The sequence below is a fragment of the Petromyzon marinus genome, chromosome 46 (genome assembly GCF_048934315.1).
Source record: "Petromyzon marinus isolate PM22_M1 ecotype Great Lakes invasive population chromosome 46, UKy_Petmar_22M1.pri1.0, whole genome shotgun sequence".
Classification (NCBI taxonomy): domain Eukaryota; kingdom Metazoa; phylum Chordata; class Hyperoartia; order Petromyzontiformes; family Petromyzontidae; genus Petromyzon; species Petromyzon marinus.
The window spans coordinates 15,508,849-15,531,572 of NC_133712.1; the positions used below are offsets into that span (position 1 = coordinate 15,508,849).

Here is a 22,724-nt window from a genome sequence, read left to right on the forward strand (position 1 = left end):
CAAACCTTACTAATCGGCCGTGTCGGGTGGTGGCGGGTTTAACGACACATTTATATTTACGCGATCCAACCCAAAAAATCCTCTATTATGGATATTGGTGGGGAAAGCCTCCTTCGTGTTGAACTACACATTGGTGTTGGCCAAATATCCCAGTCCAGGACCCTCCTGAAAACGAGTGTTAGGACTCACTCTGGCCTCCCTGAGCAAAGAGGTCATTCTTAATCTGCCTCAGTCGCACTCGAAAAAAACAGTTCGCCGCCCAACGATTCCACAAAAAAACGCCGCAACATTTATTTACTGTTATCGAATGTGATGTTGGAGCATAAAAACAAACATTCTAAAGCTACATTACCCATGGATTAAAACAAAGCGAACATCCTTAGGGTGCATATTCCTTCGCGGTACGTTACAAAACGACATCAAAGGGGGAGAAGGGAGACGTAATTCGGGGTTATCGCTGCATTGGAAGCCAAACGTATGGCGCTGTGTATTTTTTTTTTGCGGAGTGTCACGTTCTCGTGCACGCACGGCAAAGTTTCGTCCAACAAGCGCCGTTCCCTCCTGCCCGCGTGGGGATTTTCGTAGCCGGTACGACTCGGAGTTGATTTCTGTCACTTTGCTGCGTCGGGTGGTGGAGGGTTCCGCAACAACAATAAAAACTTTGCTAAGATAATTTCGTGGCCTAACCTGCAAAAAGGTATATATCTATTAAGAATCGTACCGTTTAGCCAATTATTATAAATCATCCACAATCACCCTAAAAAAAAACAACATGAAAAAACTGTTTTGTCAAACTTGCCTTCTGGAATGGCTTTTTTTCACGAATGAAGCATCGACATTTTAGCAGTTACATTCGTTAGAAATTTCGGTCCGCGCCTACGATTGGCACGGTTGGCTACGTACGGTGGGAAAGAAGTTCAAAACACATGCGAGCGACGTCTGCTCGCCAACGAAAGCGGACCGGTCACCAAGACGCCACGTGAAACGTCGTTCTCGGGGGTTAAATTCCGCCGAGGCTACCGCGCGCCAACGAGCGGCGTCACCTTCCGGTTTCCGATCAATCCGTAAAACAAACAAACAAACAAACGGAAACAATCCCCCAGACCGCCTCAACATTTCGCACGTTTCTTTTCATCTGAAAATCCGGAGAGCGCCCCCACCGCCCGCCCACCCCAACCCTGCGGGGCCTTGTCCTCCCGTCGTCAGACGCGGGCCGCTGGCACGGAGACGCTCGAGACGGCAGAGCCGCGCTTCCAGGCGAGGAGCGCGGCGGCGGCCCCGGCGGCCCCGGCGAGGAGCAACAGCAGCGCCGCGGCTCCCCCTGGCGACACGAAGCGGCGCTTCCGTTTCGAGGCGATGAAATCGGCAGGCGTCGGCGAATCCGTGCGGCACTGCAGACGGCCGCGCGCGGAGCCACGCCGGTTAGCGATCGACGGGGCAACGATTGAAGTGGCTGTCCCACCGCCACCACTACCCGGGGCGCAGGGAAGCGATCGCACGACACCGCCGCTACGTAAATACAAAACCGCGGGGCGCTTTGGGACGATGGTTGGCAGACGTCGCGATCGTTGTCGTTGTAAGGACGTTGACGATTCATTGAAAGTTCTTATTACGTCATTAATTCAATTGCAATTAAACCTCCTTCCCCCTCCTCCTCCTCCTCCTCCTCCCATTCTTTTCTTTGCGGGGACAACTTTTGCCCTCTTCCTTTGGAACCTCAAATCCCTGCCTTGAAGTTTAGGAGTCTTTATCCCTGTGCAAGGGGTAAATGGCCAGAAACGTCACCTTATTACGCACCTTTGATTTTATGGCCACACACATTATTGATGAACGGGTTAAGTTCCCCACACACCCCCCCCCCCCCGTACAAGCAGCGAAGCCAATTTACTCCCGAGGTCCAAAGGAGAGTCTCTAGTCGATGGTTCACCCAAGCATTTGGTAGCCTGGCTAGGGCAGTCACCGGGCGCCGACCAACAACGCCGCTCTCTCCTGGGCTTCCACCAACAATGCCGGAGAGTTCCCACCGATGCACTCCTTCATGGGCAAATGCGTCTCTCGTCCCCCGGGGCTACCTCTTCCTTTAACCTCTAGTTGGCTCGCAGCACATGAACCACCCCCCCCCCCCCCCTCTAGACCACACAGCCTCTTGCTCCCATCTTTTTTATGTGAACATGGCTTCTCCAGGGTGGGAGGAACACTTGCAGGAGTCTCCGCAGCTCCTGTTCCCACCCTCCCCCCCCCCCCAAGGTATAGGGGGAGGCTTCTTCCAGGTCTCCAAATTTTTTTTTGTTACCTAGTAAGGCCCACTGAGCTACGTAGCTCTTTTTTCAGAAGCGACCTGGACATGCCAAACGATAGCTCAACGCCTTACCACGTGGCAATGTATCGCGGCCAAAAATACTACAAATGCACGTTTATACTACTTGTGCGAACCTGAGCTAGCAACTCCCGCAAGTCGATGTCACGTTCAAAAAAAAAAAAAAGCGCGCCTTTAAGAACGTCCTCGAACACAGTTTCTCCCGTCCTCGTGGGGATCTCTCGTGCCGAGCGTGCCGAGCGTGCCGAGCGACGGTCAAGGCGGGCCACGTACCTCCCGCACGGAGTTGAGCAGCGTGGCCGCTTGCCGGTGCAGGGCCTGGGCGGCGCTCATTCCGCGCTCCATCTGATCTAGCAGCAGCTGCGTGGAATTGTACTCCACATCGACCTGTGTTACGGGCAGAGGGAAAAGTTTGAGGCGCGCGCACGCCCAGCAAAGCAACGCCCCACGGGACTTTCATTGGCAAGGGGACGCGCGCCGTTGAGGTGGAAGAGGGGGGGATGACGTGGAAAAGTAATGCGCACTGGAACCAATAAATCTTGCGATTCTATGGGGGCAGGCTTCACTTTTCATCAATACATTAGGTGGTACAGCAGAGTGCGGACAAATATAATCTGTCCCTTCTGTACGATATGGCGTGTTTCCTCCCTTTGTACGTGGTGGGTTTTCTCCCGAGTGTTCCCGTTTGCTTTCCTGCACATCTACATGCGCTGATCAATTGGCTGAAAACATCTTTATCTATAGGGGACTGCAAATCTTGGGAAATTGCTGGTTACCAGCTCCACACCTGGCCGTCTTCCAGCCTTGTCGTCTGTGGTTTCCCAGCGTTTGAGAGATGCAATCTGTACGGACGACGACACGGCTCTGTAAAACTGCAACATTAATACAGTAGATCGTCGATTATCCGGTGGCTCACGGGGGGGGGGAAGGGAGTGCCAGAATTTCAAAAACGCCTGATAACCACGTAACTGTTTAAAATAGCTTATTTTTACACATTCTTGCCGTAACATTTTTTTAGGTGTTGTGTTTTTATTTGTTTACTTTATGAAATTGGCAGGAACATACAAATAGACTAAAAAAAATATCCTACTGTCAAAAGTTACTTTATTTACTGTATTGTACTTATCACTGCAATCTCGAAGACTCTGCACGGGGCGATGATAGGGGGCTGTGCAGAATTGGAGGTGGTTATTCAGAGTCCGAATCAAACTCCATCAGCTGCGTTGGAGGTTCGCCGGATCTGCCCGGAACCGCCGGATAATATTGAGAGGGGGGGGGCCGGATAATCGCGCCCCGGATAATCGACGATCCACCGTACCGTTATTATTTACGAGAGCGAATACCTTGACAGGTTTGAGCAAGGAGAGATCGCTCATGCTGTGCTTGCAAAGGTACTCCAGGCTGCTCTGCATGTAGTTGCATTGCAACTCCATGTTCACCAGCAAGGTAATAGTCCCTTCGAAGCTGCGGCACACAGGAAACAACGACGTTATTATCATCATCATTATTATTATTATTATTCCGATTTTGTTTACCAGGGGAAAGCCTCACCGGGTCTCGCGACTCTCTTTCAGGAGGGTCCTGTCAAGTTTGTTGAAGGAGGGGGGGCGATGATTGTAACGTATAATGCAAAATCACGAATTTGCGGTGTCATTTTGAAATTTGGACCGTGGCGCCGTGAGACCAATGGGCTAGTCTTGCAAAGGGCATCGCGGGATATTTTAACCGCCCCCCCCCCCCCCCCCGCTGCGATGCGGCAGACAGCGAGGGAATTTTCACGGTTAACATTTCATGCGTAATATAGGGTTTTTTGGGTTAGATGGCCGAAATATAAATGTGTCGTTAAACCCGCCACCACCCGACACAGCCAATTAGTAAGGTTTGTCACGTAAACAGAACGTGGCCAATTCGTTACTAGAACAGCACACCGGTGTGTTGGAGAGCAAATCCACAACATTTACAATGAGTACACAGATTGATCAAACCCAAAAAACCTAGATTATGGATGATATTGGTCGCAAAAGCCTACATGTCAAACACTTAATGCGCCCACGGTATTAATCAGGGAGGCCGCTGGATTCGAACCGTGAAGCTCTGCAAACAAGCGGCTTGAGGCCATTTCACCGGTCTGTTAAAAAAAAAAACGTTAAAGCCACTGCCAATTCCATGGTCTCAAATCACCACAAAGAAAAAAAAATAAAACGTCCAATGCGAACATTTTACAGGAAGACACGCCAACGATTAAGTATCCCTGGAGAACGTGAAACTCTGCCGTAAACAACATTTAGCCGCGTGCAGTGACGGCGCATTAAGAGTCGCAGCTAAGCTCTCCCCACTGCTAACGCGATCGATCGTGTGTTGCGACAAATAGACCAAAGCCCCAGACAGCACCAATAATTCCGTCAAAGCTGTAAGTGACAAGAGAAACCCACGATCATAACATGGAATAGTGCGGGCGGTAAAAAAAAAATACTTCCGCGAGTTTTACACAATACACAGATAAACACACGTAAAAAAAACACGCAGCCTCTGTCCACATGCATATAAGCCATCGGCACTCTCTGAAGGTGCACAATGTGGTCCCCTTTGTTATAGTTGACCATCGTAATAACGGTGATGTGGTAACAAGAGAATCGTGGACCGGCGAAGTCCTCGTAGGGAACCATCAGCGGAGTGCTGTTACCAATGTTCACCGCCGCAAAGTCCGCCCCTGCAAACCGTGCACGGGGGACCCTCCACTTCCGCACTACGGAGCCCATTCGCTTGGCTATTGCCAACAATCTAATCTGCATGATGCACTTGTTTCAGGATAAAACCCCCACGTGCGTGCGAGGGGACAACACGCTATCCCCCCGTGCAGATTAAACACGTAGAGTCCACATTTTGCTGTACGGAATTCTGGCAAGGCAGGGTATAACAAGAGGTACCTCCATACTCCTTTGCTTCTTTTGTTAAAGTCACGTAGGTGTCAAATAAAATAATTCTTTTATATTTTCTACCCACCTCAATCTAGATTGAGGTACCTCAATCTAGATTGGTACCTCAATCGAGGTACCAATCTACCTCAATCTAGATTGAGGTAGATTGAGGTACCTCGGACACCCACAGGGAGGGGCGTTTTTGCAACATGTGTGCGATCCACCAACCCCTGACCCACTTCAGTGTTTGTAAGAGTCACGAGGTGAAACCGGCAGTCCGTACCTGACTGGTAGCTTGGTGATGTCAGGGATGCTTCCCGACTCCCACCTGCTCATGTGCAGCTTATGTGTAGCCGCGAGAATCTTCCTCTGCTCTCCCGTCTGCATCGCACCCAACTGCAAGTGGCCAGCACCGACGTTAAATCACCGTTACGCCGACAAAATTCGGATAATACGTGAGCAAATGTTCGCCCTCCTACTCGCAAGACTGATGGCCATTTGCACGCCTGATACCGAGCCTCCTCGTTCCGCAGAGGGACAGTTGCCACCGGGCGGTGCCCTTTCAAAGGTGTTGAGATGAGACGCGATGCAACAGCGCTCTATGAGAAGCCCCGGCGAATGGGAGAGCGCGGTATGATTAAATAAAAAAAAAACGTTATCATCATCTACTTTCCAGACATCCCGTAAAAAAGAAACACGAAACATCCACCACGCATTATTTAATGGGTCCCACTCTTGCAATCCAGTCCTTACCTCGGACAGCTCTTGGTCAGACATGGTGAGGAGGCTACTCAGCGTAACTTCCCGGGCCTGCAAGTAGAAAAGAGGGTCCCTGTCTCTCTCACCCGTCGCCAAACCACCGCGCATTTCGTGGCTGAACATTGAAAACGTTCGCATTTCACCTCACGATTTATTTTGCTGTTGTTGGGCGCGGGGCCACGTAACAGCGATTTGGTGGCCAATCTGCGTCGTGAAGACCAACAGCGCAGGAAATGGTTTGATGAAAATATTTGTGATTACGTGAAACGAAGAGGGGTGACTTTGAAGAGACAAAATTAATTGCTTACAATCCCAGGCTCCCTCCGAACCAAAGTTCACGAGCAAGCGTAGGCCCCGTGCATGCCGGTATCAGGGTCCAAATTTGCCAAATTCTAAAATAATCTGCATTATAATCAATCATTGTGGTTATGCATAGCAATCATCATCACCTACCAACCAACCGTAGCCAAACTAAATAAACATGTTCATGTGCACAAGCTGCTAATGCACCAATTATAACTGCTTTCAGCTCACCAGTAAGTCACAGAGCGATTCTTACGGCCAAAGTCAAGCAGCTAGATCCGACGGTGCTCCGCACGCAACTGCGCCATGCAACTTCAGCAACAAGATTCAGGAAATCGGAATGAAAGTCTGAATTGTTTGGCTATGTCGGGTGGTGGAGGCTGTTACGACACAGATTTGCCCAGATTATTATTACGTGGACCTAACCCAACGATCAAAATATGAATCGTCATGGTGGTTGTGAAAACCTGGGTGTTAAATTTAGATTCAAGAATGCAAATCGTATTCAAGTTTTGAGCGCTCGCATCAATATATTCAGGCCCCCGTAAATATGTATACTATTCTTTGCCACTGAGGCAAATTGCTACGATGTCGCTCGGCCAAAGGACTATGACGAGGCAAAAACAGCGTCAATACGATGCAGGAGCAGCCACGACGAGGAAAGATGCCATCACGGAGAGCCACGGCCCACACCACCCACACCGCCGCCAACACCACCACCACCCACACCGCCGCCAACACCACCCACACCGCCGCCACCACCACCAACACCGCCGCCACCACCACCAACACCGCCGCCACCACCACCAACACTGCCGCCACCACCACCCACACCGCCGCCACCACCACCACCCACACCGCCACCGCCACCACCACCACCCACACCGCCACCACCATCCACACCGCCACCACCACCACCACCCACACAGCCACCACCACCACCACCCACACCGCCACCACCACCACCACCCACACCGCCACCACCACCACCCACACCGCCACCACCACCACCCACACCGCCGCCACCACCACCCACACCGCTGCCACCACCATCCACACCGCCACCACCACCCAAACCGCCGCCACCACCACCCACACCGCCACCACCACGCACACCGCCGCCGCCACCACCACCCACGCCGCCGCCGCCACCACCACCCACACCGCCGCCGCCACCACCATCCACACCGCCACCACCACCCACACCGCCGCCAACACCACCACCCACGCCGCCACCACCACCACCACCCACACCGCCGCCGCCACCACCACCCACACCGCCGCCACCACCATTCCCTCCCCACTCCCTTAAAAGCGCCCTCACCGTGACCGCGCCTCCGACACGCACGCCACATTAGGAACCGTCGGGGGACACGGCAACCGACAAAGCAAACAACACTCTCGTACTGACGGACTAAAACTTCACCAGGTAAGGCCCACTGAGCTTTATAGCTATTTTTTCAGAAGCGAACTGGCTATCACAAATGATAGCGCAACGAAGTGGCTTGTCACGTGGACATTTATTGCAGCCAAATACTTCAAACGCGTTGATTCTTTCTAACTGTGGAGGAAAATCCACGACACAACAAGGAGAGACATGCAAACTCCAAATATATTAGCACGGATGGCTATGTATGATGCGAAAGAAGCTCAACATACGTCAGGCTCGGGATCGAACTCACGATCTCCTACACACCAGACAAGGGAGTTAACATCTCGCTACCATGGAAACCTTAAAAGAATTGGAGCATGCCGATGAAGCAACGTGTAGCGGTGTATGGTCTCTAAATATCCCAGGAAGACTTACACATTTCCAAGGGCAGCTACCTGAAATAAAAGGATGATCCTGGGAAAACCAGGAGCAAAAGCACCGCAGTCCTTAGGCCATTAACATGGCCTGTTAGACCAGGGCCCGTTAACAGAAGAGGTGGAAACGCCCAGACTGGGAAAGCCGGCGAGGAGGGAGAGACGTCACACGGTGGGTATCGGCCGAGCGCTGAGGGCTACGCACGTGACCTGTAAACCCAGCACTTGTATTATGTATGCATGTTGACCTTCTTTCGCATCGTACGTAGCCAAACCGCGCTAAGCAGGTTGGCTACGCAGACGAGTGGGTTTGATGGATCGCCGCACAAACGTCGCGAGAAACTCCCTCCCCAAGGGGCACAGAGGTCGTCACTTTCTAGCTCGCCAGGAAATGGCAGAGAACGGCAAGTGGATTAGTCAATCGCCATTCGTCTAACGTCTTTACGGGAATGAACAGGGCGCTTGCTGCTGCCACCGCCATCACATTGTATGCGTGCTCCGGTTTCCTGCCACATGTAGTAAAAAATATAAAAACCCCATTCATTAAAATGGCGTTGGCCGATCATCCCAATTTAAGACCACGCACCTTGGATAAATTGTTGGTGCCCAGTCCCTGGCTGACCTCCAGTATTTTCTTGTTGTCGTAACAGATCCCGGCAGCCACATTAGGCCCTCGGAGCGATGATTTAAGTACCAGCAACCCAAAGTTAGATCGAAAACTAATTTCTTTAGAAATGCTTTTAAGTGCGTTAGTTTGTTGTCCATCCCCCCAGCACCTCCGATGAGAACGGTTGGCTACGTACGGTGCGAAAGAAGTTCAACGTACATATCTATGTCTGAAACCCAGAAGGCCGTGTTGCCGATGGGATGTGGCAAAACCTACGTTTTTTATGCAGAGGTACAGACATGGGAGAGGGGTGGGATTGCTTGATAACCTCTCTCCTTTCCTCCACGAGCTCCCCCCAAAGCCCCTTCACCTCCAAACTCCCAGACGATTCAAACAAAAACGCCACTGCCGGGCGGCCCCTCTGAACCCCCGCCGGCCGCAAGCGACGATCACACACGTCGCCCCCTCCCGCCTTCGGCGAACGTCGCCCCCCGCCTTCGGCGAGGGAGGGGGCAAACGGCAGCAAACAACCAACGCGTGTTCAACGGCAAACCAGCACCTGAAAGAGCGGGACGAGGTGTCCAAGGTCGAGCCCAAATAAGAACTGCTTGAGATCGTCAAGCTTGAGCTTGTTTCTGGGGGGGGGGGGGGGGGGGAACGCACGCTTAGTCACGTAACGTTGATTCTGCTTACGGAGACAAAAGATCCCTCCCCCCCCCCCCCGGTATAGCCCGTAACAGAGTGTCGGGGCAAGTGCCGTTAGTGAGCGGCACCTACGAAAGCCGGTGCTCCGGCACACGAGGGGGGTGGGCGGCCAGGACCGCGCCCGGCCGCCCTCGTCTCCCGACTGGCGACGTTTACCGCACACCGCCACACCAAGTACACTCGGCGTCGTGGGAGGCCGAGTGGACCTAGGGGAGGGCCAGGACCGCTCCGGATAATCGCCGGTGTCGGTGTCGGTGGCCGTGAGCGGGAATCGAACCTCGGAGTGGCCGGGTTCGTTGGCGGAGCGCTAACGAGCCGCACCACACCGCTCCCCACACGTGGCCTGAACAAGCTGCGTGTTCGTGTGCTTACAGAGAGAAACACAGGTGTCCCTCCACGCTCCATGCGGTAGTGGTGGTGGTGGTAGCAGTGGGTGGTGGTGGTGGTGGTGGTAGTAGTAGATGCGAACCAAAAAAAAAGGGCACAAAGCGAAACCGCACGAAGAGACGGCTGCCTGTTGAGTAGCGCACATGGTACACGCACGGTAACACATGGTACACACAGGGTACACACAGGGTAACACAGGGTACACACAGGGTACACACATGGTACACACAGGGTACACACAGGGTACACACAGAGTACACACAGGGTACACACAGAGTACACACAGAGTACACACAGGGTACACAAAGGGTACACACATGGTACACACAGAGTACACACAGGGTACACACAGGGTACACACAGGTTACACACACGGTACACACAGGGTACACACAGGGTACACACAGAGTACACACAGGGTACACACAGGGTACACACAGGGTACACACAGAGTACACACAGGTTACACACACGGTACACACACGGTACACACAGGGTACACGCACGGTAACACAGGGTACACACAGAGTACACACAGGGTACACACAAAGTACACACAGGGTACACGCACGGTAACACACGGTACACACAGGGTACACACAGGGTACACACAGGGTACACACAGAGTACACACACGGTACACACACGGTAACACATGGTACACACAGGGTACACACAGGGTACACACAGGGTACACACACGGTACACACAGGGTACACACAGGGTACACGCACGGTACACACACGGTACACACAGAGTACACACAGGGTACACACAGGGTACACACAGGGTACACGCACGGTAACACAGGGTACACACAGAGTACACACACGGTACACACACGGTAACACATGGTACACACAGGGTACACACAGGGTACACACAGGGTACACACACGGTACACACAGGTTACACACAGGGTACACACAGGGTACACACAGGGTACACACACGGTACACACAGGGTACACACAGGGTACACGCACGGTACACGCACGGTACACGCACGGTAACACATGGTACACACAGAGTACACACAGGGTACACACACAGTACACACAGGGTACATACACGGTACATACACGGTACACACACGGTAACACATGGTACACATGGTACACACACGGTACACAGTGCACACACGGTACACACACGGTACACAGTGCACACACAGTGCACACACAGTACACACACAGTACACACACAGTACACACACAATACACACACAGTACACACACAGTACACACACAATACACACACAGTACACACACAATACACACACAATACACACACAGTACACACACAGTACACACACAATACACACACAGTACACACACAATACACACACAGTACACACACAGTACACATGGTACACACACAGTACAGACACGGTACACAACGCACACACAGTACACACACAGTACACATGGTACACACAGGCTACACACACAGTACACACACAATACACACACACAGTACACATGGTACACATGGTACACACACGGTACACAGTACACACACAATACACACAGAGTACACACACAGTACACACACAGCACACATGGTACACACACATGGTACACACACATGGTACACACACAGTACACATGGTACACACACAGTACACACACAATACACACAGTACACACACAGTACACACACAGTACACACACAGTACACATGGTACACACAGTACACATGGTACACACGACGTGATGATGCTGGCGCGACCCCACTCAGCATCGAGTGCGAGAGCCGAGGCAGGGAGAGCAGTAGTAAGGTCCTGCTCTGAAACTTTCTGCTCCAAAACTCCCGGATCGGCGTTCCCTCGAAGCCGTTGCAGTGTCGGTATCTAGGCCTCGGCAAGGTAAGGTAATTTACCCTTTTTACCGGGTAAAAGGGTAAAGGTATCGACATGTCAAGGGGTTAGGTAAAGGGTAGGGTGAAGGTAGCGCGGAAGAATTACCCGGTAGGGTAAAGGTAACGTGAAGTATTACCCGGTAAAAACCTTGTTTACCGCTCGTTAAAAGCTCCATGGCGCAGTCCGTGGCCTCCATTTAAAATTGGAACCATCGGGAGTATTCTATAGATGAATAAAGTGCTCTGCCGAGCATTTACCTGTTACAAACCTTCTTCATGTGTAGTAGTACCCCAGTAATTACCCTGTATCGGGTAATTTGTATGTGGTAAGGGTAAAAGGTAGGGTAAAGGTGGGCTCGTTGCTTTTACCTTTTACCTTACCTTGCAGAGGCCTATCGGTATCGCCGGACAAGAAGGCTGCAGTGCGGACGCAGGGTACCTGATTTTCAATTCCAAAGCCTTGGTGCTGACAGCGCTTATTTTGTTGGTAGGCGCCATGAACTTGCACGTCCCCGACTCCTTGTAAGACTCGAGCACGATCTGAGACGGGGAAGGACGAGCGTCATCCCGGTGCCCAGGGTGCCGCCCCCCTCCCCCCCCCCCCCCCGATGCGATTCCGCGTCGTGCCACGCGCCCCGCACGGCACGTCGTCCGACGTTTCCACCGCCTGCTGCCGGGATTTTTCACGCTGGCCCCGGCCGATGCTCGTTTCCGCTCTCGTTTACGAGCACGCGCTCTCGTACGCAGGCGAAGGAAATCTTAAACGTCAATGCGTACACGCGCTCATACATACAGACAAAGCAAAGACAAAAATCCCCCGCCCCCCGTATAGCCTCAAAATGCTGTTGGGGGCAAGTGCTGTTAGCGAGCAGCACCTATGAAGGCCGGCACGGCACACGAAGGGGGTGGGAGGCCAGCACCACCCCAGGCGACCTTTGCCTTCACCAGTGGTGATGCTTACACATCGCACCAGGTACTAATTTATGCTCGAGTCGGCCTAGAGGTAGCCTAGGACCGGTTGAAATATCCGCCAACGTTATCGGTCGTGAGCAGCTCTCGAACTCAGGTCGCCGAGTTGGAAGCGCGTCGTCGCGCTAACCGCTGCGCCGCCGCTCCCCAGGTGCCTGCCGCACCTGCTGTGCTCACCTGCACCTTGCTGAACTGGAGCGCCAGCTCCTCGGCGGAGAAGCCGCCGTTGGTTTTGATGGCGACGTCCGCACCGAGCTCCTCCAGGCGTCTTCGGCACGCCTCGTGGCCTCTGCTCGCGGCCCAGTGCAGCGCCTGCAATCGGGCCGAGGGCAGAGCTTCGATCGCGGGGGCCTTCCACGTCACAACGGGGGGGGGGGGGTGGGGGGGGGGGGGGTTCACTGCCCACCGGCACGGCAGACATTCGTACCTCGCGTCCGTCCCGCTCGCCACGCGGGACCCGCGATTGAAGCCTCCTCGCGTGTGTACGGCGCGTCTCACGCGCGCCCGTGCCCCGCCCCCGTGCCCCGCCCCCGTGCCCCGCCCCCGTGCCCCGCCCGTGCCCCGCCCCCGTGCCCCGCCCGTGCCCCGCCCGTGCCCCGCACCTCTCAACCGGCCAGGGGGTGGCTCAGTGGTAGAGCGAGCGGCTCGCAAGGTCGCCAGCTCAGCTCCTGGGTTGGGGGTTGACTCGGCCCATCGTCCAATTTGAGTCGATAAAACGAGTACTCCACTGTGTGGGGGAAGTCAACAGTGGTTGTCCTATGGGCAATGAGGATTTTTTTCCACCACTGGCTCGGGGCGGTAAACAGGAGAAGACCACTGCTTCGACACTCACTTGAGCAGGAAATCACTCCGACTTGCACAGGTTTCTCATCTAATCGTTTGTACTGACGGTCTCGTATCTCTCGACTGATTTGTCCGACTCGATCCACGCGTTGATGTCCATCTTCTTTGTGCTCTCGGTGACGAAAGAGTCGTGGGTTCCGACTCGCTTTGTCCCGCCCGTCTTATTCTGTGCCGCCTGCTATTTCACGTCGACCGCGAGCGTCGGGGGAGGCAGGGGCGGACCCACGCTTCACCACGCTCGCAATCCCCCGTCGACTCACTTGCGGGGAACCCGATAACACACGGCTGGGTGGCCAGAGGCGGGGAGGATCAAGAAACCTGCAGCGCGATTTCAACCGCCGCCTTCTCCTGGCGAGCCAGGGTACGATCGCACCACCTCCTCGGCGCCCCCCAAAAAATAAAAAACCACTCGCAGTTCGGCGTTCGTTTTATTCAGAGGCGTCGTAGCGCCCCGTTGTTTTTCAAGACGTTGTCACTCGCCGCAGAGGACCGGAGCGACGCGACCACCGCCACTCTTCCATAGCTGGCGCCAAAAACTGTGCCACACGCCCTCCCCGGCATGGATTTTGTGGGAGCGCCGGTACGTCTCCCGACCTGAAGACGTACCGATAAAGCGATTTCATTTGTTTTTCTTCCGATTCCGTTCCGATGATGTACACGTATGGTGATCAGAATGGGAAAGGGTTAAGTTAATAAAACATCAACGTGGATGTGCAATAAGTATTGCACTCATGGGACCTCCTTTGCCAGTAAAATATACCAAAATATGATGTCATATTTCGGTACTGGCAAAGGAGGTCCTATGATGTAAATGCTCACCCCGAGCTCTCATTACTCTGATAGTGCATTGTCTTTGTGCTGTACGCCTTTTGGCGTCTTCTGGTCTAGCACCGTTTGAGACGAGGCTCAAAAGAAAGCTGTCTCTGGTGTGGCCCAATCAGTTTCAAGGACAATGCATCATATTATCATAGTGTGTTTTTTGTTTGCATTCTGACCACAAATACTGTGGTTAATGCAGACACGATTCCTTGTAAAAGGTTCCAGTTTTGCGTTTTAGCAACTTAACACCGCTGTTTCGTTGCGGGAAAAAAAGGGGGAAAGCCTATCAAGTATTGCACTGTTCCGTAAACAGACAGGGAGACGTGTCACATGCTTACGGTCCACCCGTGCTGGTCCTGCAAGTTGACGTCTGTGCTGTGCTGTCCCAGCAACTGCACCGAGTCCTGGTAACCGTCGCGGGCAGCGTACATCACGGCGCTCATCCCCATCCTGAGCCCCAACAGACAAAGGCACAGAGGCAAAGATCTCCCGTGTGGCTTTCAACGGACTGACGGTCGGCACGGCACACCAGGGGGGTGGGTGAGCCAGCGGCAAACAGGCTGCTTTTGTGGCATCTATTCCGGACCTACCCGTTGTTTCGTTCGATTTTCCAGCAGCGTGACTCCGGATCTGGGTGAGATTCTGGGATTTCAGTGGAGCACTGAGCACGAGCCACTCCTAGCTTGTTGTTGTTGGTACCTGTCGGTGACGTTGGTGTCGAGCGCGTGCCGGAGAAGCTGGGCGGCGCACGCCACCGCGTCTCCCGCCGGACGGTGAGAAGGTGCGCACGCGGCCATCAGCACCGTGTAGCCACCTACGAAACCGCCGTGAGTGGCGCGGGCGGTGACTCGAGACGAGCTCGGAACCGCGCCGACTCCGCGTCGTCCAGGAGGCCGTTAGCGGGCCAGCGCGCTTGCCAACGCGCAAGGGTTCTCGTCGTATTGTCCGCGAAAAATGTGAATGGCACTTTCATTTTATATAGCGTCATTCATGCCAACAGCATCCCACGACGCCGTACACTAGTTGTATATTTAAGGACCAAATCCCACATGCACGGCTGGCACGTACACGTACTTACGTACGTACCAAGCAAATGAAAACTCGACCAACCCAAGCGGAATAAAACAAATGAACAAGCAAATTAAGAAACGGGCACCAGAAGAAAAAGCGCAAACAGCAAAAAAAGAGATCACAGCAACGACGACAACAAAACCGCCGAGGCTTTCGAGAAGTCAAACTGGCGATCGCGAGTGTCAAACCTCACTGCCTCCACGGTGCCGGATTACAGGCGACGTGGGTATTATAGCCACCCACCCCTGGGCAAATTGAAGCAATCGACAACAACGCCCATGAAAAGCCAGCGTAACGGCATCCTGGTGGTCTCCACAGACGACCGTGTCGCTGACCTTCGGTGGCGAAGTGAGCGCTGGCGCCACGGGCCAGCAGGACCTTCACCAGGGCCGGGTTGGCACACACGGCCGCGTACATCAGCAGGGACCAGCCGGAGGAGAGGACTGCGTTCACGTCGACGCCTACCGGGCCACACGGACACAGGCAAAGAACCCCCACCCGCCCGTGTAGCCTTAACAGACTGTTGGGGGACAAGCGCCGTTGGGCGAGAGGCACCTACGAAGGACGGAACGGCACACGAGGGGGGTGGGTGGCCAGCAACGCGCCAGGGCCGCCTTTGTCTCCCCAACGACGATGTTTACGCACCGCGCTCGGCACTCATTTGAGTCCGAGTCGACCTAGGGGAGGCCCACGACCGGTTCAGATAATCGCCACTGGCGTTGGCCACGAGCGGGAATCCAACTCGGGTGGCCGGGTTCGTAGCGCGGCGCGCTAACCGCCACACCACCGCTCCCCACGCGGGCACAACCCACACGGGCCTCACCACCATCTTCAATTTGACAAATCACCTGGAGTACAATAACAACAACAAAATACAACGCGTTCATTAATAACACCGTGGGGACCTTTGGAAGAATATATATATGGCGTAGGTAATATTTCGGGCAACGGCGCTTTGTCATAGACAGCATCGCGTGTAGGACATTGTCACGCAAGCTCCTGTAGTGTGAAGAAGTCAGATAGCGTGCATTGGTAGCCCGGAGATGGAACTTAATTCGTTCCAAAAGGCCATTCGAACACCGATTTGTTCGAACACCGAATACATTTTCCCCATAAGAATTCATGTAAATGACGTTAATTGGTTCCAAGACACAATAAATCTCTCGTTATAAAGCAATTTTTACACGAAGATTACAGTAATTACATAAAATCATACGAAAAAACAAGAAACACAATAAATAAATGGAATAAACATGGAAAAAATGAAATAAATGAACATTCAACTTCACTTTACCTGTAGTAAGGAGAGTTGATTGCTTGAGTAGAAGGTGGTGGACGAGGAGGTAAAACCTTTGTCTGGTCAAGCGTTGTGCACGCTGCTGGGCCATCAGCGTCTCAGCCGTGTACAGGTTCTTTCAAGTCGCGATTGACCGTTCGACCTCCGAATTTCGTTCGGTTTTTCCGGGGCAAAAAATGTTCGGAAACATCGTTCGAACACCATTTTGTCATCGTTCGAACACCGTTTTGTTATCGTTCGAACACCGTTTTGTCATCGTTCGAACACCGTTTTGTTTGAGTTCTGGTGCTTTCGATCTCCGAGGTGCTACTGTATATATATACTGTACACAGGTGGCAATTCTGACATTTGGGCCTTCTCCATACGCTTGCGCCATGATGAAAGCACGAGTGGATGAAGAAGTGATCCTGTGGCAATGTCATACACGCCTCCCCAACTTGAGGAAGGGGCCATCGCCCAAAATAACACCCATTACGGTATTCACTCGTGTTATTCGCGAACTTGGCTGTCCGCGAATCGCATCTGGAATTCTACACGACTAATGCATCGAGAGAGAGAGAGAACAGGAATCTCTCGTTATTCAAGAAACTTGGCTATCTGCGATGTTGGCTAATCCGCAAATCGCATCGGGGATGCTCTACACGACTGCTGCATCGATATAAAGTGACAAGATAAAGTGATGAGATAAAGCGACGAGAGAGAAAGCTTATTTTCATATATATATTTAAGTTAATTCATGAAAAAAAGATCCCCTTTTTAAGGCAACGGTGTTAACTGACGAACGCGTTCAAAATTACAGCTCATCAATTCATGTGATGCGATAAAGCGATGACCGATAAAGTGACGAGATAAAGCGATGAGAGAGAGCGAGAGAAAGTGATGGAAGTGGAGAGTGTTATTATGACAGTTTTCACGAATTTAATAGCTTAGTTGCCTATTTATTTCAGGTTATTGATTATACTTCAGGATAAATACTGCATTAACCACACGTACTTAAACAAGGCTGCTGTCCCAAAGACAACGCCACAGATTACCAGAGCCACGTGTTTGTTTGCATGTTCACCACAAAGTACCGTGTGTGGTTCAAGCAGTACTTGATTCCCTGCAAGAGTTTCTATTTTGGCAATTTAACATCTTAAAACACCTCCTGTTGTATTTCCTGAAAGGGTAAAAAAACACCTCTTCGTATTCTTTTTCACACTTTGACACTTTAAGATGTTTCTTGTCCATGTTTTTGTTTTGCTGCACCCGAGTCAAGAGCCACATGGCTCACAGGGTTATACCTCCTAATACATGAAAACTGAAACTGGCAACGACAAAAAGGTCCCGTTTTTTTTATCAACAACAACAATAACGACAACGGACTGACTCACCCGCGTCCAGCGCCTCGCACACGAGCTCCTGGTTTCCGGCCATGGCAGCTGCCCTCGTGTCCTCCAGCGAGAGCAGCCTGCCCTCAGCTCTCACCACTGCTGCCCTCCTTGTCCTGACGCCACTGCTGCTGCTGCTGCTGCCACCCATCGCGTCCCGCCGGGCCGCACCCACCTCGGCCACGAGGCACGGCTTCCCAGCGGCGAAGGCCTTGCGGGCACCGGCACGCTCGGCATTTTCACCGCGGCAATGCCCACCGCCGCTTGCCTGTCGTAAGAGGAAACGGGGGAATGAAAGAATGAAGAGAGGAGCACAGTGAAGGATGGAGCTGTGCCCTGGCAAAGTGTCTCGCCAGTGTCCGTATCCACGTCCCTCGTTCTTTCTACGTGCTGTGTATTTCGCTGTGAGACATCTCTCTCTCTCTCTCTGTGTGCTGTGTATCTTGCTGTGAGCCATCTCTCTCTCTGTGTGCTGTGTATCTTGCTGTGAGCCATCTCTCTCTCTGTGTGTGCTGTGTATCTCGCTATGAGACATCTCTCTCTGTGCTGTGTATCTCGCTGTAAGCCATCTCTCTCTCTCTGTGTGCTGTGTATCTCGCTGTGAGACATCTCTCTCTGTGCTGTGCATCTCGCTGTGAGACATCTCTCTCTGTGTGCTGTGTATCTCGCTATGAGACATCTCTCTCTGTGCTGTGTATCTCGCTGTAAGCCATCTCTCTCTCTCTCTGTGCTGTGTATCTCGCTGTGAGCCATCTCTCTCTGTGCTGTGTATCTCGCTGTGAGACATCTCTCTCTCTGTGCTGTGTATCTCGCTGTAAGCCATCTCTCTCTCTCTCTGTGTGCTGTCTATCTTGCTGTAAGCCATCTCTCCCTCTCACTGTGCTGTGTATCTCGCTGTGAGCCATCTCTCTCTGTGTGCTGTGTATCTCGCTGTGAGCCATCTCTCTCTCTCTATCTCGCTGTGAGACATCTCTCTCGCTCTGTGTATCTTGCTGTGAGCCATCTCTCTCTGTGTGCTGTGTATCTCGCTGTGAGACATCTCTCTCTGTGCTGTGTATCTCGCTGTAAGCCATCGCTCTCGCTGTGTGCTGTGTATCTCGCTATGAGACATCTCTCTCTGTGTGCTGTGCATCTCGCTGTAAGCCATCTCTCTCTCTCTGTATGCTGTGTATCTCGCTATGAGACATCTCTCTCTCTCTGTGTGCTGTGTATCTCGCTGTAAGCCATCTCTCTCTGTGTGCTGTGCATCTCGCTGTAAGCCATCTCTCTCTCTCTGTATGCTGTGTATCTCGCTATGAGACATCTCTCTCTCTCTGTGTGCTGTGTATCTCGCTATGAGACATGTCTCTGTCCTCTGTATCTCGCTATGAGACATCTCTCTCTCTCTCTGTGCTGTGTATCTCGCTGTAAGCCATCTCTCTCTGTGCTGTTTATCTTGCTGTGAGCCATCTCTCTCTGTGCTGTGTATCTCGCTGTGAGACATCTCTCTCTGTGTGCTGTGCATCTCGCTGTAAGCCATCTCTCTCTCTGTGCTGTGTATCTCGCTATGAGACATCTCTCTCTCTGTGCTGTGTATCTCGCTATGAGACATCTCTCTCTCTGTGCTGTGTATCTCGCTGTAAGCCATCTCTCTCTGTGCTGTGTATCTCGCTGTGAGCCATCTCGCTCTCTCTGTGCTGTGTATCTCGCTGTAAGCCATCTCTCTCTGTGTGCTGTGTATCTTGCTGTGAGACATCTCTCTCTCTGTGCTGTGTATTTTGCTGTAAGACATCTCTCTCTGTGCTGTGTATCTCGCTGTGAGATATCTCTCTGTGCTGTGTATCTCGCTATGAGACATCTCTCTCTGTGTGCTGTGTATCTCGCTGTGAGACATCTCTCTCTGTGTGCTGTGTATCTCGCTATGAGACATCTCTCTCTCTGTGCTGTGTATTTTGCTGTGAGACATCTCTCTCTGTGTGCTGTGTATCTCGCTGTGAGACATCTCTCTCTGTGCTGTGTATCTCGCTGTGAGACATCTCTCTCTCTGTGTGCTGTGTATCTCGCTGTAAGCCATCTCTCTCTGTGTATCTCGCTGTGAGACATCTCTCTGTGTGCTGTGTATCTTGCTGTGAGCCATCTCTCTCTGTGCTGTGTATCTCGCTATGAGACATCTCTCTCTGTGTGCTGTGTATCTTGCTGTGAGCCATCTCTCTCTGTGTATCTCGCTGTAACCCATCTCTCTCTGTGCTGTGTATCTCGCTGTGAGACATCTCTCTCTCTCTCTGTGCTGAGTATCTCGCTGTGAGCCATCTCTCTCTGTGTGTGCTGTGTATCTCGCTATGAGACATCTCTCTCTGTGCTGTGTATCTCGCTGTAAGCCATCTCTCTCTGTGCTGTGTATCTCGCTGTGAGCCATCTCTCTCTCTGTGCTGTGCATCTCGCTGTGAGCCATCTCTCTCTGTCTGTGTGCTGTGTATCTCGCTATGAGACATCTCTCTCTGTGTGTGTATCTCGCTGTAAGCCATCTCTCTGTGTGCTGTGTATCTTGCTGTGAGCCATCTCTCTCTCTCTGCGTGCTGTGTATCTCGCTGTGAGCCATCTCTCTCTCTCTCTCTGTGCTGTGCATCTCGCTGTGAGCCATCTCTCTCTGTGAGCTGTGTATCTCGCTTTAAGCCATATCTCTCTGTGTGCTGTGTATCTCGCTGTGAGCCATCTCTCTCTGTGCTGTGTATCTCGCTGTAAGCCATCTCTCTCTCTCTCTGTGTGCTGTGTATCTCGCTATGAGACATCTCTCTCTGTTCTGTGTATCTCGCTATGAGACATCTCTCTCTGTTCTGTGTATCTCGCTATGAGACATCTCTCTCTGTGTGTGCTGTGTATCCCGCTGTAAGCCATCTCTCTGTGCTGTGTATCTCGCTGTGAGACATCTCTCTGTGCTGTGTATCTCGCTGTGAGACATCTCTCACTGTGCTGTGTCTCTCGCTGTAAGCCATCTCTCTCTGTGTGCTGTGTATCTCGCTGTGAGACATCTCTCTCTGGACCATCGCTCGTCTCCGTGTCCCCGTGTCTCTCTCTCTATCGGCCAGCCTCTCCGTCTCTATCTCGGGGACAGCAGAGATCCCCCGTTTGAGACGCTCCGCGAGAACGATTCGTTTGTTGTTGTTGATGTTTAGGCGCGAGCGACACGTCGTCGTCATCTTCTTGGGGTATCTCGCGAAATCGAGGAGGCGTTAGCCGCCGCCTGGGTGGGTGTCGATTGACCGGTGGGGTTCGACGGGTGGCGAAGAAACTTAGGGGTCGGGGATGGCTTTGCTTGACGCGTTCGCCAAAGATGCCACCCGCACGCATTGCGTTAATGATGGTGGTGGGTGGTGGTACGACGCAGGGCTCAGGTGATGGTGTCGAACTAAACAAATGGCGATGACAAACAACGCGATGCACGGCTCAACACTCACGAAAGATGATGGTGGTGGTGGTGCAGATGATAGTGGTGGTGGTGCACGTAGGGCGCATAGGGCGCAACACACATGGTGGTGATGAATATGACGAAAACTGGTGGTGGGTGTATCAAGATCATGCTGCAACGTTTGAGATGACGACGATGATGATGATGGGGGGCCTCCGATAGATGAATGTGCTCCAAATAAATGGTGATGATGATGATGCAGGGCTCTTAATAGACTGACGATGGTTACGATGATATTCACGTTCAGCATGCTTGGACGGGCCGGTGGTCCTTTACACAGCACACACAAAAAGGCAAAGATCCCCCGTATAGCCTGTAACAGACTGTAGGGGCAAGTGCTGTTAGCGAGTAGCACCTATGAAGGCCGGCACGGCACACGAGGGGGTGGGTGGCCAGCACCACGCCCGGCCGCCTTTGTCTCTCCCTAGTGGCGATGTTTACACATCGCACCAGGTACCCATTTAATTCCCGTGAGCGGGAATCGAACCCGGGTCGCCAGGTGCCCCCCGAATCGCTGCAACACTCGGGACGGCTCTGCCAGCGGCAAGCCCCGGCTCAATGCTCCCGGCTGCTCACCGGACTGCCGCTCGCCGTCCTCGCTCTCCCAGTCGGATCAATGTTGTGCTCGCGTGTCCAGGGTGGGAGCTCGACGGCTAACGGCACCCTGGGCGGGTCGCCCCAGTCCCATTGATCGTCGTCGTAATCGTCGTCCTCGCTTCCCGCGGGTCGCACTTCCATTGCCTTTCGTTGCCCGTCACGGTCGGAGCACGTGGCGTGCCACGTGGGTGGACGGCCGGGGCTTCCGGTGGCCGAGATCAGCTGCTTCCGGTGGACGAGATCAGCTGCTTCCGGTGATTGAGGTCAGCTGCTTCCGGTGGCCGAGATCAGCTGCTTCCGATGATTGAGGTCAGCTGCTTCGGGTGGCCGAGATCAGCTGATTCCGGTGGCCGAGATCAGCTGCTTCCGGTGATTGAGGTCAGCTGCTTCCGGTGGCCGAGATCAGCTGCTTCCGGTGATTGAGGTCAGCTGCTTGGGGTGGCCGAGATCAGCTGATTCCGGTGGCCGAGATCAGCTGCTTCCAGCCCTGGGAAGCGGCCACGTGGATCTATCCTTCGATGCAAGTGGCCAGATTGCAATACACTTTGGGGCCGTCCATAAATGACGTCACGCACCTGGGGGGGGGGGGGGTCAGACATTTGTGACGTCCCAAACTAAAAGAGCCGCATGGGGAAAATGCGTATTCGTCCAC

The 22,724-nt window shown here is 52.9% G+C and overlaps 1 protein-coding gene across 4 annotated transcripts; it reads right to left on the reverse strand.

Annotated features, from left to right (window-relative positions):
- Nucleotides 1-266: 266 nt before the first annotated feature.
- Nucleotides 267-22,587, reverse strand: ASZ1 (ankyrin repeat, SAM and basic leucine zipper domain containing 1). Of its 4 annotated transcripts, none has more exons than XM_032971512.2 (14): nucleotides 22,052-22,587; nucleotides 18,034-18,298; nucleotides 15,699-15,824; nucleotides 14,992-15,106; nucleotides 14,631-14,742; nucleotides 12,808-12,981; nucleotides 12,101-12,201; nucleotides 9,270-9,345; nucleotides 5,989-6,045; nucleotides 5,519-5,631; nucleotides 3,661-3,781; nucleotides 3,105-3,189; nucleotides 2,591-2,704; nucleotides 267-1,391 (listed from the first exon to the last, which is right to left on the reverse strand). In XM_032971512.2, exons 1-14 carry the CDS (start codon nucleotides 22,211-22,213, stop codon nucleotides 1,132-1,134), a joined length of 1,881 nt encoding a protein of 626 aa, XP_032827403.2. In that variant the 5' UTR covers nucleotides 22,214-22,587; the 3' UTR covers nucleotides 267-1,131. The 4 variants fall into 4 exon arrangements, with proteins under 4 accessions (XP_032827403.2, XP_032827404.2, XP_032827405.2 ...); XM_032971513.2 differs by having other exon boundaries at nucleotides 3,105-3,159; nucleotides 22,052-22,586; XM_032971514.2 differs by having other exon boundaries at nucleotides 12,808-12,942; nucleotides 22,052-22,580.
- Nucleotides 22,588-22,724: the final 137 nt, after the last annotated feature.